This window comes from Leptosomus discolor, chromosome 6 (assembly GCF_034619465.1).
Source record: "Leptosomus discolor isolate bLepDis1 chromosome 6, bLepDis1.hap2, whole genome shotgun sequence".
Classification (NCBI taxonomy): Eukaryota; Metazoa; Chordata; class Aves; order Leptosomiformes; family Leptosomidae; genus Leptosomus; species Leptosomus discolor.
Window position 1 is genome coordinate 64,209,132 of NC_141396.1, and position 19,848 is coordinate 64,228,979.

The 19,848-nt window shown below is 54.7% G+C and overlaps 1 protein-coding gene and 1 pseudogene across 1 annotated transcript; both read right to left on the minus strand.

The window, feature by feature from the left end:
- Nucleotides 1-5,360, minus strand: part of LOC147415399 (coiled-coil domain-containing protein 13-like) — a 35,308-nt pseudogene extending 29,948 nt beyond the window's left edge.
- A 1,274-nt stretch (nucleotides 5,361-6,634) lies between these two features.
- LOC147415400 (protein-cysteine N-palmitoyltransferase HHAT-like protein) lies at nucleotides 6,635-13,911 on the minus strand. The gene is made up of 7 exons (XM_086467351.1): nucleotides 13,806-13,911; nucleotides 13,190-13,257; nucleotides 12,700-12,813; nucleotides 12,353-12,547; nucleotides 11,306-11,515; nucleotides 8,087-8,258; nucleotides 6,635-6,759 (listed from the first exon to the last, which is right to left on the minus strand). The coding sequence occupies exons 1-7, from the start codon at nucleotides 13,909-13,911 to the stop codon at nucleotides 6,635-6,637; spliced, it is 990 nt and encodes a 329-aa protein (XP_086323477.1).
- Between the last annotated feature and the right edge of the window lie 5,937 nt (nucleotides 13,912-19,848).

Here is a 19,848-nt window from a genome sequence, read left to right on the forward strand (position 1 = left end):
CTATACACCAGTGTCCAAGTATTTTCAAAGTTCGGAGGCAAGTGGTTTCAGTGCTATTGCAAATTCCTGCAGGCTCAACAGAGCTCTCGGTTGAGAGCTGAATTTTGATTCTTCCTGGCAAAAGCTTGTTACAGGAGTGGAAAGGGAGGCAACCAAAATATGACCAAAATACTCCTTTTTAACAGAAAGCAGGTGAAGAGATGTCACATGAATATTTCACTGCCCGGAGCTCACAATGACTCTGTCATCCTACCTCTATTGTCACCACCATCAAGCAAACACTGGTACTAACACAGCGAGAATACAAAGTTACCGTGCTTACCTGACAAAGCTAATCTGTCCTCCGGGATTTTTTTCTGGAGTTGCTTTATTTCAAAGTCTTTCTCTGTCAGCAGTTTGTATAGTCTGCAGTTCTCATCTTGGACCTCTCGAAGCTGATTCTGGAGCTGCTCGTTCTCAAGCTCAAGCAACCTGGGAAAAAAATAAGCCATCATGGCAAATGTCACTGTAATGTGCTTCAGATTCCAGGAGTAAAATAATTAAATGACTGTATGCTGGATGAGCTGAGTTTATCAGGAGTGAGTTTACTGAATTAAGCAGAATATCCTAAACCTCAGATCAGAACACCAGATGATCTGATCTATCCCTATAACTTATTTCTTCTTAAAAAATTCTGCACTTCCTTGTGTTGTCTGGGGCAAAACATCACAGAACAGGTACCTTTTCAGTGCTCTGGAGGTTACTGAATAGTCTTGTCTCACTCAGTCTTATGTATCTGGTTCCTCAGAGGAAATCAGAAGGGTTCACCATCCAGCATCCACGGCATCCAGGCTTTCCTTTCTGTACTTACCAAAGCTAACAGAAGCCAACAGCGCATCAGCTACAAAAGCTGCTGCTGAGGTTCTTGAAAAAGGAATGCTTCATAGCAACTCACAAAAGACCAATTTCCTCTGCCCCTATCTGATTTTCTTGGAACCCCACCAGGATGGACTGGCATCAGTTTGTATTTTTGGAATTCATTTAGAAACCAAGGCTATCAAAAAGCGCTCTGAACAGGAGGAAATAGCCTCTTGCTTCTCCTGTTCTTCGGTACATTGAGTAACATTCATGAGTTTCATCTCTCTGAGACATCCAGAGAATTAATAACTCCAATCTCTTTGCTGTCCTTACATGCTGGTACTGCAAAGGTAAAACCAAGAAGCTAAGGCCTCAGGGGCTCAACTCAATTGTGGGCACGCAGGCATCTATTTGAGATGCCCCAGGATTAGCTGAGCTCCCTACGTGAGGCCAGCAGCCACCACGCAGGGCTCTTGGGAAAACCTCTGGAGCCCAGGCAGAGAATTGAGAGCATCTCAGAGAGCGCTCGCCACCCCTGTGCGGACATCTGAGCCAACCCCAAGAATTACTACCATCCGCCAACTTCAACCTGTCAGCCAGATCCCTCCAGACAGCAGCACTTCAGGATAGAAATGAACCTGTCTCCATCCCCCAGAGAGGGGGGATGTGCTAAGCGAAGTCATACTGACACAAATAGGTTTGGGGTAGAGATCCTGCTGGCTCAAGCCAGCAGCTCCCGTTCTGTCTGCCTCTGAGCTTCCTCTTTTCTCCCCTCTGACTTTCCAGGCAAGGTCCCACTCCATACACAGGGGTGTCTCTCTGTGAGCAGCAAGCCAAAATGCACACAAAAGGCCAAGGAGGTCTAGTCAATACAACCAGCGTCGCCTACAGACCAGCTGCCACTGTGGGGTGATGCAAACGGCTCTCAAACTGCCATGGAGTGAGCTGATGAGGGGACTCAGTTCAGTTACAGGTGCCATTTGGGCTGCCCACCCATCCCCCACCTGCTGAAGGGTGCAGGCCTCCTGTGTCCTGGAAGTTCCCGATACCCTACAGCATCTCAGACACCATTAGACACCTAAGCCAAGCAGATGATTTGACCTCTAGATTCTTATTATCTACAGTGTGACTCTGAATGCCTACATTTTGGTGATTTAATCTGGAATAGTGTCCCACTCCTTTGGCCTACAGAGAGATTGCTCCAAACTACAACAGGAGTAAGTTACTTGGATGATCACAGAGACTTGGATAAAGCTCAGTTGTTACAGTATAGACCCGTGGCTGTAGACATATCCACAGCCAGACAAGTCAGCTACCTCAATAGTTACCTAAATCTTTTCTGTTCACAAGTTTTAGCAAGCTTTTTGCTCCAAGTGGCCTTTGGAGCTTTTAAGTGCATGCTCCCTATGTACACGTCAGCATAAATGACCCCTTAGAGCACTGCCATAACCAGCACGGTCAATTTACGACACGATTCACAATCCATCATTAAGAAATGCACTTCTGTTTCAAAGCTGAAAATCAAAGGGAGATCAAAGGCAGCTGTTTACAAAGGAGAAGAAAGCAAGCAGCAATCTGAGCAGAGAAAAGGCAAAACTAAGTTATTCCCACATGTACCACTCATAGAAGTGAGCAACCAAACTGCGCAGATCCAATTAGAGACACAGGAACAAAAAGACTTTTAACAGTGAGGGAATTAACGTGAAAAAAAAGGTTCTAAGCTCTTAATACACCTGATCAGCAATGTCTTCCAAGTCATGACAAAAAGACCTTACAGTAGGATGGACAGAAATCCCAACTGCACAGAGCTGGAGTCTCCTCTGAGAAACTTCTCCATCCCATCCCTACATGTTACAAAGGAGGTAGCAGGTTGCACCCAAGTGGCTCAGCTACAGAAAGTCAGCCAAAAGAAACAGGCTGCAGAAAGACAACCCTTTTCACTCTCGTTCGAGGAAACAGAGCCAGGTGAAAGCTTATGAGCAGGGCCCAGGACTGGAAGTCAGGTAAGTCTCTTTCCCAACTCTGCTACAGATTCTCCATGTCATGGGGAGAATCACTTAAATACTTCAAACAGAGCAGGGAGGATAAAGTTACAGAAAGAACAAACCAGAAGGACACAAATGTCAGCTAAACACTCGCCTAAAAAAAATTTGGAAGCAGGATGGGAGGAAGGAAAAACGAACTCCCAAGGCGCAGAGGAAGGGAGACTTCAGAGAGGAGACCGTTTCCCAAGCGCTGCTATAAACAACGCTGACAGGCTGAAATCACTGCCACTGCAGACCATATGGAGCCCTGGTATCCTGGAACAAGTTTCTAACGTGTTGTCATGGGAATACTGCAAAGTACATCCTGGTGAATCCCTTCCAGAAGCAAATCCTGCCCAGATCGGATGCGCTCAGAACCACTCTGCTGCAGACGTACGTAAGCGAAGGACAAACCAGATAAATCTGCTACGCCTGCCATGGCAAACGTGGACTTTTAAGTCAGTGCCACTAAAGAGAGGTAGGTAACAGCTCTTGAATTGCTCAGACCTAAACTGCTGAACTGTAAGTAGCAGAGAACTGCTGGGATTCTCCTCTACTCTGCACCTCAGCGTGCGCACGCTGCACCAGGACGTGCTGTGGGAGCGCCTAAGCCTCTCCTCCACCAGACCAATCCACATCTCAACTGTGGGAATCAGCCTCTCACCCCATTAAAAAAAAAAGAAAAAAAGAAAGAAAAAATTTAAAAACCCCTCAGATCTCCAATATCAGAACAAAAAGTTGAAGGGGACAGCCGGCCGAGGTCAGATCAGAAGCAGAACTCGGCAAATCAGACAGCCGTGGCGCGGGCCCTATGGGTGAAGAAGACCATGGTACGATGCAACGGTGAGAGCATCAGTTTCTAGGGGGTCAGCCCCCCCGTTGCCCCACAGATGTCCTTTGCAGCATGAACTCTGCGTTCCCAGAAGGACCTGCAAGTTTCAGTGGTTCCCTGCACCTTCACAGAAGCTCTGCTGCCGCTTACGCACTGGGGCGTTGAAGGAAGCAATCCTCAGCAAGGAGCTGAGCAGGGCGTTGCCCAGAGTAACACAGAGGGGAGATCAGCGTTTAGGGCCTAATAAACCTTGGTGAGTGGCTTGATAAACTTTGGTGGAGCTGCCCTTCCCCACTGCGGGTTCTGGGAGGGGAAACTGTCTCAAAGGTATATGCCTAACTGTGGTTTTCCACCTGTGAGCTGTTGGGTTTGGCAGAGCTGCCAGCTCCTCCTTCCTGCCCCTCTTATCACAGTATCTCACCCCCATCGTGGGGCCAATAAAACAGTCTGTGGGCTTAAAGCTGTCACCTGGACCACTGAAATGCCTTGAGAGAAAAGCACCCTTGGCCCAGAAAGTGAAACCAGTTTCCGGCAAACAGCTGTACCAGCACAGCTGCAAGCGGGGAGCAGAAGCGGGAATTTCTTCAGCTGGCTTCCCCGCCAACACGGGGGTGACACGGTAGGAACGGCAGTCATCTGGGGGATATGTCCAAATTCAGACTTGTTCTAGTTTGGAAAAATGATACTAATTGGGTCAGAGAGTCTGAGTATATCCTAGGAGGGGGACGAATGATCTGAGCTGGGGTTTCAAATCCCTGCTCCAGTGAACTGAATTACGCACTCAGCTCCAAACCCAAGATGGAGGGAGATCCACACCAGGACATCCTGGTAATCCAGATACTACCCCCAATGGGTGAAGTAAGACCCAAACCCCTGTCCCCCCGTAAGATTTAAAACCCTACCTTATATAACCCTGTCAAGTATCTCAACCAGGAGCCAACTCCGTCTGCGAGACCCTCCCGTGCAGCTGGCTGTCTTCCGAGCTACGAAATCGGGTTATATCACAAAGACAGCCAGGGGAACGCTCTTCCGTGCTGCAGGCCTTTGGCTTGCACCCACTGGTTGCTTTGCCCTTACCTGCCTCTGGAAATTTCTCATGTAGGGCACTAGTTTGTTTTCAAGGATAGGCAGGAATGAACCAACAGTTCCGAGGATGTCAGTGATCCTGAGTGACTGGATTTTGTCAGAGGGCAGCCAGCTGCCCCTAGCCTGTCACGCTTAATCCCGCTGTCCTTCTGCTCTCTGTTTGTGAAACACTGATAATACAGTGCACACCACAACGCTCTGAGGATAAACATGTTAGGGACAGCGAGAGTCTCCTCAGGATAATGAAAGCCCAACATGTGAAGACATGACACAGGTTGTGTAAGAGCATATGAAAATAGAATTCTGTGAGTTCCTGAAGGAACGGTGCTGCTATGCCTTTACCTTTTGCTGTTATCTTCATTTACAGGCTGTCCTGTTTCAAACCGGTTTAGATCACTCGAGATTCCGAAAGTCTCCTCTGCGTTGCCATTGTCACCCTTCTGACTGTCCTGCTTTTCCTTCTGACTGTCCTGCTTTTCCTTCTTCCTCTCCATTACATTTTGCAGCCGCCTTTGCTGCTGTTCTTGATAAGCCTTAAACTGCCTTTTAAAATGTTCATCCGCTTTTATGTCTGACTCCATTGTTTACTAAGAGCATAACAAGAAGAGAATAAAAGAGACAGAGATCAACATCGCTTTGAAAAACGTCCTCTTCCAGCAGCTGCTTTGCCGTTTTTCTTCACTGACCTCTGTGTGATCTCCCTGCCACCGCCTCCTCTCAGCCACTGGGCTCTTCAGTCCCACTGCCTTGCTTCAAGGGCCTCTTCCCATAAATGGCTTTCAAATCGTCTTCAAAAAGGTTTTCGGGTCTTTTTCACTCTATCATTCAAAAAAGCAACGTTTTAAAATGTTTTTAAACAGATTCTGTTGAAATAAACATTTTTACAGAAGAGCAAGTTGGGGTCAAATCCATGCCAGCGTGGCAACCCCATTATACTGACGAAAGGGAACGCAGACTGCTTGCAACCATCCAGCCTTCCTTCCCACGTTTCAAGGAAGGTGGAGATCCCCCCGTTTTTGGGTTAATGTGGGAAGAAAGATCTCTGTTAAACCTAATTTTGGGGCACTAGTTGGCAAGAGCGTGGCTTACATCTTTCCCCCGATTCTCTAAGCATTAAGTGACAACATTAAAGCGATAACATCGCTACCTATTTCAATGTCTAGAGCTTTACTTAGCATGACTAAAGGCCATCAGGTTTCGAATTTATTCCAGCCCCCTCTCCTTCTGTTTGGCATTTACTGTCAGCAAAAAAATAATCGAGTGCACCTTTGGTCTAGGAAAAACAATCAGTACAAACTTTCCAAGGCACACCCTCCGCTGAGTAATGGCCCTTTCTCACACCAAGGCAGCAACCATCCCGACCAAGTGCCAAAAGGCACGTTATGTCCCTTTGTGCAGCTTTACCTCCACGCCCGGACCCCCCGGGCGTGGACGAGGTGCATTAAGGACCGACAAAGGAGCAGAGCCCGGTGCCTCTGCACAGCCCGGGGCCCCCGGGGGCAGAAGGGCTGGCCTGGGGGCAACCTTTAGCCCTCCGGCCTACCTGGGTACCGCCTGAACACAGAGGGCTCTGCCACAGAGCTGCTGGGGGGACGACACAGGGGGTTCCCTCTCTCCCCCGCCCAACGCCCGCCTCGTCCTGCGGCCTGCCAGGGCCGCGCTGCCTCTCCCTCCGGCTGCGCCTCCTGCTCCCGGCCCGGCCGCGGCCCCACGCGGTTCCCATAGCAACAGCGGCCCCGCCGGCGACAAGAGCAGGGGAAGGGCAGGGCCGCGCATGCGCCGAGCGCGGGACGTCACCGCCCGAGGGGCGGGGCTGGCGGCCTTCCCCTCAGCCCGGCCGCCAGGACAGTTGCCCTCAGCCGCCCCGGAGGCGCCACCAGGCCGCGGGGCCCGTAGCAAGCCCGGTCCCTCGGGGATCCGGCTGTGCCCGGGAGGGAAGCGGCTCCTCAGCCCGCCCCGGGGTGGGCAGGAGAGTGGCAGCTGCAGGAAAAGGCCTGTGCGCGGTGGAGGGGCGGCTCCTCATGCCCACCCCCCCCCCCCCCGCCAAGCTCAAGGCCGGTGAGGGAGACGTGCCAGGGCGAGCAGTCGAGGAGAGCAGGAATGTACCGGCTCGGGGTGCCCTTTCCAGTAGCGCTGCTACAAACAGAAGCTCAAATGCCTCCATCTTGGTGGGATTCAGCTCACAGATTAAGGGCCACACAGTGCCTCGATGTGAGCAGTGCCTGAGCTCCCACCATGGACCAGGTAGATCTGGTCAATACAGGCAGCAGAGCCTGCAGAGGAGCTCAGCTCCCTCTGGAGTAACACACATGCTTGGTCAATCCACCCAGGTCTCTTAGGACATCCTAAATCAATGCTAGTGCCATCCTAGCTGCATTAGGATTTTCTCCTGGCCTCCAGCTGCCACTCTGGAGAGACATGGGCGTCCTCCTGCTTGTCTGCTGTCCGTGTGGATGTCAGATACGCTGTGGCATCTGAGATGCTGCCATCAGACGTGTATTTGGCCAGCTGAAATCCTCCATCCAGCTGCCAGCTGAATGCCAGTGTTGCTACCATGACTCATCCGGGGAGTTTGGCTTCTGGAGGTCCCTAGTCCAGCCCTGCTCAGAGAACAGCCCACTTTAAAGGGAGATTAGGTTGCTCTCTACCTTGTTCATTTGAGCATTGAGTATGTCTATTTTTGGAGAATCCATAACCCCTCTGGGCCTCTGTTGCAGTGTTTGACCACTCTGTGAAAAACATTCCTCACATGCAATGAGGCTTTGCCTTGCTGCTCCTTGTTTGCTGTGTCCCGCTTCTTCCCTTCCAGCCTCCAAGAAGAGCTCACCTTCTCTGTAACCCTCTGTTAGCCAGTTGAAAACAGCAGCTACAACTCCCCTGAGCTGCTCGCTGTGCACCCTATGCCTGGGACCATTTCAGTGGCTCACAAACACCCGTAGTGGGTGGCCACCTGGGAAGGCATCTGAGATAGCAGATGTACCTCTTGCAACAGCATAGGGCTGTTTTTTTTGGAGGTGCTGAGCTACCTTCCAGTCCAAAGGCAATGGGAATGGCTTGATGCTCAGCCTCTTAAACCCGGAGCTAAACAATTTACACTTGGACCCGGGGAGAATGTCAGCCCAACACCACCTGCTTTCTAGGGCTCCAGCTCTGTGTATTGTCCACGGGAAGAAGAGGGGCTTTGCTCAAACCTGCCCAACATAGGCATTGCCAAAGCCTCTCAGTAGGGATGGATGGAGATCTGGATCACCCACCGCTGCCTCGAAGCTGAGTACAGGTGTGAATGTGTCCAAGCACGGCCACTCACCCAAGGACCAGTCCGAGAGGCGGTTCATGAACTTCAGGTCAGAAGGGAGGGTGAGGATGTAGAAGAAGTGGAAGAAGATGTCCACAGCAATGATGGCCCCTACGTGGAGGAGGGCATGGACCCGGATATGCCTCATCTCGTCGTCTTTGCGTCTTAGCTCTTGGGTGCTCACCTGCCGGGATGGCAAACCAGGAAAGGGCTGAGCTAAGAGACAGGATGGACAGTGTGTTCCTCCATCCAGAGGAGCAGTCAAGGTCCAAAGGGGGACCGAACACTCTCCTTTAGAAATCACACCATGGACTATGTGGCCCGAATCTCCATTGATTAAGGAAGACCCAAGGGACTAGCTCAGGTGAACCCATCCACAAGGAGCAGGACATGTCCCACCCACAGCATCCCTCCAACACCCCCACCTCAGTGCTGAGCACGGCAGCAACGCGCCTCCTGGAGCACTCTCCTAGCAAAGGCTGTTCCCATCACTGGCGTTTCCAGCAGAGCAGGCACATGGTGTGACACAGCAGTGACAGGTCTGGCTGTACCTAAGGGACCCTAGGTGGGGTGAAGACCGTACTGACCGAGGAGCTGGGGTTTATGCTCTTTCTGCAGGGACATGCTTAGAAAATCAACTTTGCTTAAGGGCGGCCCCTTGCACAAGTCACCCAGAGGGAGCAAATGCTCGTACTCATCACATCTACAGGGCGCCACAGCCTGTAGGGAAGGGCATCCACATGCCCAGGAGAGGCTGGGAGCAGTGCTGGAATCCCACCTGACAGCTCTGCCAGGGCTGGATGTGTATCTTTGGCCAGGGTCACTTGGGAGGAGGAGGAGGAGGAGAACTGGTGGTCTCTGGAGCTTCTGCTGCAGAGGCCTGCTGTAAATGAGAGGGAGAGCTGCTGGAGGAGCCATCCTGAATCGGTTGGGACCTGATCAATGGGGATTTTGTCTCTGCTGTGTCTTGTACAAACAGGGGCCGGGCTTTGCCTCCAGGAGTTGTCATGTCTCTGGCCGTTGTAATATAAAAAATCATCAGAGCGAGCTTTCAGGATTACACCGGGCAGACTGATGACCTCACTTCCCCGCATCGCTGTAAAAATTGCTGCTCTATTCAAAATCCTCTTATGTTTATTACTTTCCCTTTATTCCCTGCAAGAGGTGGGAGCTCTCCCGACATAATCCCCAGGCTGCCGCACCAGCCCCATCGTCAAATCCAGATGATTCCTGAGAATTAAAGCCTTTGCCAGATTTTTTTTTTTGTGTGTGTCTGTTATATGCCAAGTGCTTTAAGGACACAAAGAGGCTGCTGGACTCTAAGCTGGAGGAGAAGCTGAGGGAGGACAGACTCTGGCATGGAGATGTGTGGGAGGACACGGAGCCCCCCTTTCATAGAATCATGGATCATTTAGGTTAGAAAAGATATTTAAGATCATCGAGTCCAACTGTTAACCTAGTACTGCTGAGTCGACCACTAAACCATGTCCCTAAGTGAAATACCTCCAGGGATGGTGACTCAACCACTGCTCTGGGCAGTGACAACCTTTTCTGTGAAGAAATTTTTCCTAATGTCCAATCTAAACCTCCCCTGGTGCCACCTGAGGCTGTTTCCTCTTGTCCTCATGTCTGCGTGTGGTGGCAGCACTCTGCCACCATCCCCGTGGGATCAGGGAGGTGTCCCCCACACTTGCAGCCCTACAGAAGTGAAATTATTCCCTTGATCCTAGTAAGGAAGATGCTTTTCAGCTCAAATGGGGCTGAGCAAGCCCTGGTACAGATGAGTTCCCATCACACAAGGTCTCCACCAGGATGCAGCACCAGTAGGAGCCAAAAAGACACAGATCTGCCCCCTAACTGGGTCAGACTCCATCTACCTGCCCCTGTAATTGCTGTTGGGCAATTAGGAATTCACCCCTAAAATTAGCTGCGGCTCCAGCAGTGCAGGGGGGCATCTAACCAGGAGATGGCAGTGGTGGCCAGGCCAAGACAGGACCCTTAGCTGGGGCATGGCAAAGGGGTTGTGGAGTTAATCCTTGTCCCTTTGGGGTGAGCGTTTTAAGCAGCAGAGGTGGGAATTGCTCATTAAGTGGCTAGAGACATCCAGGTTTGGGGCTGTGCAAAGGAGCCCAAAATAAAACCCCCTCCAGATCAAGCCATGTAGAAGCGGTGGGAGTTCAGGTCTTGGGGACAGGAGGAGTTCAGGTCTTGGGGACAGGAGGAGTTTAATGCCCTGATTTACAGATAACTGGCTGCAGCGTTAGGAGAAGCCAGGGCTGCACGTTTCATAGGAACGACTGATGGAAACTGGGGAAGGAAGAGGAATATGGGATGAGGACAGCACCCCAGCGCACTGTAAACCCTCCAGAGGGGCTTGGACAGTGGGACTGCTGGAGCCACGCTCAGCTGGACTTCAGCCTGACAGATAAGACATGACTGGAGAGATGAAGCCTTAGGATGAAGCGTTTCTTCCAGCAGGTTGGGGAGAAAAGCCCCTCAGTGGCCTGGCCATCCCTAGCACTCGTCTGCTGAGAATGGGCTGCCAGTAGACTCAGTGCACCACCAGCATCCCTTGTGGGGGACACCAGCGCTGACCTTATGATCTCTAGAGTCAAATGGGTCACCAGGGTATTTCATGAAGAGCAGAGGAAGCCCCTGGTTGCTGAAAGACAGCCTGGCACCCAATCTTACTTATTTCTAGAGAAATAACTTCAGATGAAGACACACAGACCATGCCTGGAAATTCATGCTTGTTGGGTGAACCAGCAGGATGGAAATGTGAGGCTGACCTTGCTGTCACACCCACCAGCATGCAGAGGTCCCACAGATGGGCACCACACGTCTGGCTCTCACCGTGGCCTCCCGGCACCGCGCAGTGGGGCAGCATGGAGCTGCTGGGGTGACAGCGCATGGAAACTGAGGCACCGAGCAGTGCAGGTGCCCAGCGAGCAAGGACATGAGCTGAACCCTCCCCTCCTCATCCCAGTGTGATGCTTTCACCACAGCAACGTCTTCCCCTCTGAACAGATCAGCGGCCCAAAACCCAAAAAAGAAGGTTGATGCCCCTCCACACAAAAATCACAGCATCATGGCACAGACTAGGTGACCACAAGAAGCTCTACAACCATTTGCACCTTCACTGTGGCAAAAGATGGGGGTTTGCAGGCATTAAACCCAAGCAAATACATGCAGGGAGAGGTCCTCATCCAGCCCTGCCTCAGGAGCACTCACCTGGGCATGGAACTGGTCAAACGTCATGACGGGCCCGAAGATGAAGAATGGGAGGTAGAAGTTGTACTTGAGGAGGTCGAAGATGGAGTAGATGCCCTCTTTCCTCTCAGAGCTCTCAAGTGCAAAGCTCATGCAGCGCATGATGGTGAAGCCGCTTCCTCCGTAGAAGAGGACATCTTGAAGATCAAAAGCTCCAGTTACAAATCCGCTCTGGATGAGAAACAAATAGTTACCACCAGGAACGCGGTGTCGCTTCTGTGCTCCCTTGCTTTGTGGAGGACATCACTGCTGGGGCAGCTGGCAAAGCCTCTAATTACCCTCTGACACCAAGTGTCCCTGGAGCTCATAAGCCTTGCTGTTGGAAAAAGAAAAAAACTGGGGCTCGATTTCCCAGCTGGCTCCTGCATCCCGGAGGAGATGGGAAGTGGTGGATCCTCTTGGCCACGTCTTCACCAAGCAGCTGTGGGCCACGTAGGCTTTGGTCTGGGGTGGGAATGTCCCCCTCCCCAGGGAGTGAAGAAAAGCCAGCAGAAGCCTGATGGAGAGGGGAGGGGAACGCATATCAGGAGGTAAGCAGCAGGCAGGGAGAGGCAGCACTGTCCTTCAGAGGGACTGAATAGCTTTATAAGGTCCTTCCTGGGCTTCTCTCCACCCACCAGTGAAAGTCTTAACTGGGCAGAGAGCTAAGAGATAGGTATGGGCATCACTGAACCCATCCCAGCACCATGTTACGGATGGGGAAGCTGAGGCACGGGACAGGAACACACCTTGCCTGTCTGACAAGCTGTTGCCTAAGCAACAAGGAGGATTCAGGTGTCCTGAGCTTTGGCCCAGCATGAAGCCACCAAAACATGACATAGTCCCCGTGTGATTATTCCCAAGCAGCACAAAGTCCCCTCCTTCTCAAACCCTGTGGGAGATCTGAAGTAGCCAGAAGAAGTGCCTGGGGTTTGCGGGTGCCACAGGAACCCTCCTTGGAGATAAACCCAAGGAGATGGACACAAGTGGGCTGGAAATGAGGCAGAGATGGCCCGAGACAGCCCCTACCTGCCACGAGCTGAATGGCTCCACCTTGAAGGAGGCGAGACAGCAGAGCCCGGCCACGTAGCAGAGCCACTTCTGCTTGGCCAGCGCGACGGAGTAGAGGACAAGGCAGTGGGAGAGGATGATCATCAGGTAGACGAGCCCCATGCTGCCCAGCACGGCCGAGACCCCGTAGAGCATGTACACCACAGCCCGGTGCTGTGAGGAGAGAGCGGTCCCGACCCGTGGTCAGCGTGGTGAAAACCCCGACCCTGCTCCCGCCCATCCCAGAACATCCTTCAACCCCCCCTCCGCAGGTCCCAGGTCACCCTTGGTGCTTTCAGATCCATCCCACCACATCCCCGGCTCACCTGCGGCACCGTCATGGAGCAGATCTTGCCGAAGAGGACGTGTCCCGAGAGGGCGAAGATGATGACGTTCCTGAACGAGGTGAACCACATCACCCACTCGAAATCGGCCACGTCCTGCGGGAGCAGCACCGGGTGCCTTACTGCCCCCAGCCCTCGCACCCCTGCCCCAACACCCGTCTGGAGGGGAAACCAGACCATTTCCAAAGCCTTTTCTTCCCGTTTTCCACCCAAGGGCTCCCGAGCACCCCAGCTTGGTCATAAAACCCCAGGAGAGATGCGCAGAGGTTGCTCGTCTCGGTGCGCACAAAGCAGAGCATCCACGGTGCTGCTCAGGATATTCTCCTGACTGGTTCTTTAGGGAGAAAAATAGGAGTCACGTGGACTTTGCAAAAAATACGTCAGCAGCAGAAAAACCAGCTCTGCTTCTCCAGCGGTCAGCACCGACCGTGTCACCGGTAACTAGAAAAGACCGAGTCCTTCCTCCGCTTACCATCTTCCTGCCGAAGTAGTGCCAGCCCGGCTTTATGCCGTCCCGAAAAGCCTTTCTGTTCATGCTGTCTGCAAAAGAACCAGAGTTATGGGGAAAGAAACAGCTCTGGGAAACAGAGCCTGGGTTTTGGCAAAGCAGGGAGCCTTCCTCACTGCGATGATGAGCCATCAGGGCTCAAACAACCCATCCCCAAAGCGCCTAATTCCCGTAGATAACCGCAGGAGTCAGGAACCTCGATTTCTGCAAGAATTTCCAGCAAAGCCTTTTCGCAGTGCCCATCCCAGGGACCCTCAGCTGATCCCATGAAATTTTCTGGGTTTTTTGGGCTTCCAGATGAAGCATTGGGGAAGCAGCCCTGTGTAGGCAGGGTGGTTGCCTGGAGAGCTGTGACGTGCCACAGTCTCTTGCCCTGAGCCACAGAAATGGGGACAAGGGGGCAACCGGGCAAAAAGGCCAAAAACTCTCTTGGAGCCTTGCAAAGGATTCCCAAGTCGTTCTCTGCCAAAATTAAATCCGGGGATCTGCTGTTGGTATCGACAGCTGTAAAAGCAGCCGCCTGACATCCATCCTCCCTCCCAGGGCCCACTCCAGGGGGGGATGAGGTGGGGAGCGTTACCTCTGGAAGCTTCAAAGATCCCGCTGCCGCTGTACACCACAGCGCACGTCACGGTGAGAGCATAAAACCCCAGTTCGTAGCTGGGGAGCATCGTTTTAACCCCCATGGTGGCAGGTCAGCGCCCCAGCTGGTGCAGCGGATCCAGACCTGGGAAAGAGAAGGAGGAGAGGAAATTAAACCAGGGGTGGGAGCTCACCTGCCCCTCCAACACCCTAAATTGCTGCTGGTCCTCAGCAGCTCTGCTTTGTGGGCTTCCTTGAAGGCCGGGAGCTGAAGAGATGGAGAAGACGGTAACACCTGGGACACAACTCAGGTGTGAGGAAAGAGGTTGCTGCTGAACCCTGCTGCAAAACCCACCCAGGAGCCAGGATCTGGGGGCAGCTCAAGCAGGAGATCCTGATAAAAAGGCTCTTCCCAGCAAGTTGCATCCGTCCCAATGTTCAGAGATGCTCCGGGATGCCAGCTCCCCAGGATGGGGTTCCTCCAGCATGTCTCTGATGTCCCCTCTTAATTGGATCCTTGGAAGGGCTCCGGGATAGAGCACAAAGATGCCCGTGCTGGAGGGGATGGGATGGGATGGGATGGGATGCCCCTATTCCCCTGCCGTGGGCTGCTGCTCGCCTTCTCCTGGGATTTTGCCCAACCTTGAGCTCTTGAGGGGGCTCCTAAAGCACCGTGGTCCCAAAGTGCTCCCACCCCCGAGCCTTAGGGCGGGCGAGCCCCCCCCCGCCCGGCATCAGGGGAGCTCGGAGGATGCCGACGCTCAGCCCCGCAATTAGCCCTGGGCTAATGACTCCCGTTAAGGCTAATTAACGCCGGCGCGACGTGCCTTTCAGCCCGCCCCGAGCTCTGCAGCCTGTCCGGCAGCTGCTAAAAACGCAATTCGGGGTTGGAGCAGGGTGTGCGGGGGGGGGGGGGGGGGGGGGGGGCGGGGCGGGGCGGGGGCGGGGGCAGGGGCAGGGGCAGAGCATCCTCCTCCGGCACCGCCACCCACTCGTGAGCATCCCCCGAGGGTGGGAGGGGGGACCCTGCGAGCGGCGCGGGGCGCTTCGAAGGGATTAAAGAGCGAAACTCTTGCTTTTAGGCAGCAGAAAAAGGCGAGCCGGTCACCCTCTGCTTTCCCATCCGCATCGCAAAGCTTTTATTTTTTTTTTTTTTTTTTGGTGATTTAAATTATTTTTTAATATTTTTTTGTTGTTGCTGGTTGTTGAGATTTTTAAAGGGGGGCGGGTGTCGCTGGTAGGGATGCGGGGTGACCCCATTTTATCCCTAGCACTAGGAAAAAAAAAAAAAACGCTTTTCCCTGTGGGAAGGGCAGCCCTGGGCTGGACTCAGCCCCCGGGAGGTGGGGGGGGTGGGGGTCGCCCTGCGGCCGCTTCCCCCCCCTCCGTGCGGGGCCGCTGCGGGCGGGCGCGCTGCCACCTCCCTGCGGTCCCCCTGCGGCGGGAGGGCACCCACGGAGGTGGCTTTCAAGAGGTGTTTCTTTTTGTTCTCCCTCCTTTCCACGCTTTTCAAGGCTTTTTTTTTTTGTTTTCCTTTTTTTCTTTTTGTGGGGAGGGGGCATCCCGCAAATGGGGCGGGGGGGGGGGGGGGGGATGTTTAACGGTCCCCGGTCGCCTGCGGTGGGCGAGGGGTGCTGGCAGGGGGGACCCTTCGGACAATTTTAACTCCTGATCGCTCCGGGGTTGCAGTGTCAGGTGCAGGGGAGGGGTTCCCCAGCGCAGCCCCCCCCCCCAAAAAGCTCTGAGCAGCCGCGGGGCAGCACCATCCTCATCTCACCCCTCCTCCCCAGTCCCCTCCACCGCCCCCGGCCAGGCGCTGGGAGCGGGCAGAGGTGACCAAAACCCCCTGGAACTGCGGGAACAGCGTGTCCCCAACCCCAGTGTGACCCCCACACCCCACACCCCCCCCCCCCCCAGCTACTGACCTTGAGCCCCGGGCCGCGGGTGGAGGTGGGCGAGGGTGCGGGGATCCAGCGTCCGGCACGGCGATGGGGGGGCTGGGGGGGGGGGGGGAGCGGCGGGGACCGATGGAGGATTTGGGGGGGCTGTTTGTCCTACAGCATCCCTCAGCCTGGCTTGGGGGGGGCGGGGTGGGGTGGGGGGGGGGAAGGCTGAAGGAGGGGTGCCGTCCCCCTCGCTTTGCCCCTGGAGGAAGTTTGGCCGGGAGTGGAGCGGAGCAGGCGGGAGGTATTTTTATTTTAGAGCAGCACTGCAGAGGGGGGCTGGTTCAGGAGCTGTCTGTCACGGCAGCTGCTTGGAGAAGACCTGTGCTGGCTGCCAAAGCTCACCCCGGGCCAGGGAGCACGGCCCAGGGCTGGCCACAGGAGCCCCGGGCCACGGTAGCCTCTCCACGAAGGGACAAGCTCCCTCCCAAGGGGTGTCTCTCGGTGTCACCACTTTGAGCCTGGCAAAGGAGCAGGTAGCCCCCCCGTCGCTGTGAGCAAGAGGGGAGGCAGCTATCACCTCGTGGGGCTAGGGAAACTGAGGCACGAAGCCAGGAGGTGCAATTCCTCCCCTGGTTCGGGCAGTGTTTAAATCGGCGCGGGGCTGGGAGGTCGCAACATCTTTGCAAACCATCTCGGGGGTTGTCTTGCATCCACAACCAAACCAGGGGTTAGGAAGGGGCTGGGATGGGTTGTGGCCTCTGTTATTTCAGGATGGACAAACGCAAGTTGGCCAAGAACGAGTCAACCCAGCGTCAGGTCCGTCCCCGTGTCCTGCACGAAGCTCTTTCTACCAAACCCCTACGAGATTTGGGGCGAGCTCACGCTGGGGCTGATGTCCCTGAGTATCTCCTGGGCTGTCTGTGGGGTTGGGGGAGAGAAACAAGGCAGATGACCCTGGATTTTAGAAACATTTCCATGGGTTCTCTGCTTTGGGGTGAGAGAAGTCGCGTTTTGGGGCTCCAGGGGGAGGATCTCCAGAATGGGAGCCCCTTGGGCCAGCCCAGCTTTGCTGGCGCATTGCCCACCAACGAAAAGGCTACCAGCGTTTTTCACTCGATGTGCAGAGAGAGAAGCTCTCCGTAGAAAGCCTCGGCGATGGCTGTACGGCCACCACCTTCAGCACCTAACGAGCCACTTTAATTTGCAGCAGCCGGGGCAGGATTTGGCTGCCTGCCCCTCGGATGCTCCGGAGCTCCAGCCTTCCTCCTCCTGCCGCAGCTCCGTCCCTACCCAGGGACTTTGGCTCTTCAGACCTCGGCCTAATTGACTGTGTGCTTCGAGGCGGAGTAATTAAGAGGTTGGTGCAGATAAGCGCAGCGAGACACGACTGTGCCCTTGTGGAGGGCAGGGGATTATGGCCACCGGCCAAGGAGCCTCGGCAGGAGGGAAAATCGTGTCCGTCCCCCCCACCAGCGGGTGCAGACGGACGGACGTCGGCTCGCCGCGATGGAAGGCAACGAGCAAAGGGGCACCGAGGGACCGACAGGTCCCCGTCACCTTCCCTGCCTCCCAAACCCACTCACCCCCCACGCAGAAACCAAAACCAGCCCCGAAATCCTTCTCGCCGAGTGCTGGAAGCACAATGGGCCCCGTTGTGTAGCCACGGGGCTGGAGGCGGTGGAGATCTCGTTTTTGGGGACACGCGGGACGCCAAGGGGGGCTCCAGGGAGCGGGTCCTGCAGGGCAGGAGGGTCACGGCCCCATCGTGCTGCTCCTGCTGGGCACTGGTATCCAGAGAGTTATGGGCTGATGCTGAACTTTTCTTTTCCATTTTTCCTTTTAATCCTGAGTAATTTGTTATCTTGCTGGATTGAAAGTGCAACGTAGGTGGAGGGCTGGGCGGCGGTTTTTCATGAGGCTCTGGGAACTGCGGTGATAAAAATCATTTAGCTTTAATTTATAGATATTATAAAAATAAATTAGAATAAACCCCCCTCCCCCCCCGCTCTTCATTTCTAATATAAGAAGATTTATTTTTAATGTGACCAGCGCGCCTTCCGCTGCACAGGGGACGCCTCCGTGTTTTATTGCCCCCGTGCCGCTGCTTTACGACGAAGGGCTGTTTATGGCTGCGAGCTGGTTTTAAAGGTAGTTGTTGTTTTTTTTTTTTTCCCCAAACCTTTGGTGGGTTGCTGGAAGTTGTGACAGAGGAGCTGAGGCCAGGCCCCTCTTTGGTGTCTGAGAAAGGGAGCAGGGAAGGTGGCGGGGTTCGAGGAAAGGCGCTTGGCTCCGTCCCAGCAAGGCACGGCACGCCTTGGCGATGGGGACGCCAAAGGAGCCTCCTGCTGGCTGCTTGCTCCTGCCCTGGGCTGCTGGAGCTGGGAGGAACTGGAAGGCGAGAGGGTTATAATAACCCACACGGGGTGTTTTGTGCTGCCTTAGGTTGCCCCATCGGGTTCCCCATGTTGGGAACACGCCAACCCCACCAGGACCTCGGCAGGCCCCTCCCTGCTAGCAGGGCAGCTCAGGAGAGGTGGATGTGTGCCCCATCCATCCATCCATCCATCCATGATCACCCCCAGAAGGGCTCTGCCTGTCCCCCATGGCACACGCCAACCCCATCAAACATCCCAGGACCTCCTTCCACCACCCTGGAGGAAAAAAAAAAACCTCTGAAGAAGGCTCCCACCACCTGGCGGGGACAACCCAGCTGCCAACTGCCTTCAGCTCCTCTCCTCGCGATCCCCTCCCGCTCTCGAAAGCAAAAATGCCCCAATTAGGTCAACGCCGCCGCGGGAGGACCCCGCTCCTCCTCTCGCCGTGCCCCGCAGAGAACTATTCTGGCTCATGAGCTGCTCCAAAGCCCAGGACGTCACCCCCTGCCTGCGGATGGGTTTCGGAGCTGTAAGGGGAGACGCGTGGGGATCGAGGTGGCATTTGTCGAGCGAGGCCGCCCTGTCCCGCGGGGGCTCGGAGGGGAGAGGATGAAGGGAGAAACCCAACACTCCTCTGGGCTCAGTCGTGGCTTAATTTAGAGCACGGGGCGGGGGGGGGGGGAGGCGCTCTCGCTGGGGTGTTTTTCCATTTAAAGCCGAACCTCGTCGCTTTTGTCAAGCACGGGGCGAGGGCCCTGCGGCTTGCAGGGCAGAAGCAGCTGCTGGGCTGCGGCTGCCGGAGGGGTTGGCAAAGCAATTTCCAAGCGAGTTGCCCTTTGCCACCAGCTTTTCCCCCCGTTTCGGCCTGCAATCTGTCTCCTCCTCGCGCCTCCGTCGCGCTTTGGAGCCTCGGGGAGGGCGCGAGCCACCCGCAGCCCCAATCTACTGATACGGGAAAGCAGAAAATATCTGAAAATAGTCTTTTTGAAATACGTGATACGCTTTAGTCTCTGCAATGTTAGCTCGCTAGCCTTGTCTTTGGTAAACAAGAGTGTAACCCCCTGCCCCTTGGCAGGGCTTCAGTAGGGTCTTGATCCCTCCAAGGCCGGCTTCAGTGTTTTAGGTGAGATGGGGACGGGGGAGGAATTGTCTTTGTGCCACAGACCGTGACCACGGAGGGGGATGTCGCCTTGAGCTGTGGTCGCGGGGGGAGACCCTGCCCAGCTGCCCCTGAACCGCCCACTCTGGAGGATGGGTTCAAAAGGACAATCATGATGAAGACCATCGAGGAACTCTTACTTCCTCCCCGAGACCACCAAAAGACCCCCGAAGGGGAAGACTGCGCCTGCGCGAGGGGGAAGAGATCTAATTGACATCCGAAGCGGGACAGAGTGATAAATATGGAAATACGTCAGTTTTGTTGCTTTAAATAGGAGGCAACGCCCGCGGCTCGGGGTGCAGCATCCTTAGGGCACCGGACCCTCGCTGCACCCAGCGCTGCAGGGCTGTAATAACCAGACCTGCTCCACAATCCACTGGGACGGCGGAATTCTTGCGCAGATCACTACGGCTCCAAACGGGAGCCGTTACGGTGGGATGGGCTGTGACCTGCTGGCTGGTCCTGGGCCACTCGGCCGAGCGGAGCCCAGGGCAGGGAGAGCTCGCCCGTGGCGGCACCGTCTATATTTAACCGCACTAATGCAACTTAATTCACGGCCCGGCCCGCCTGGAAAGCCGCGCTCCTGCCGCGCCGGCTCTTCGCAAGGAAAACGATGACGAT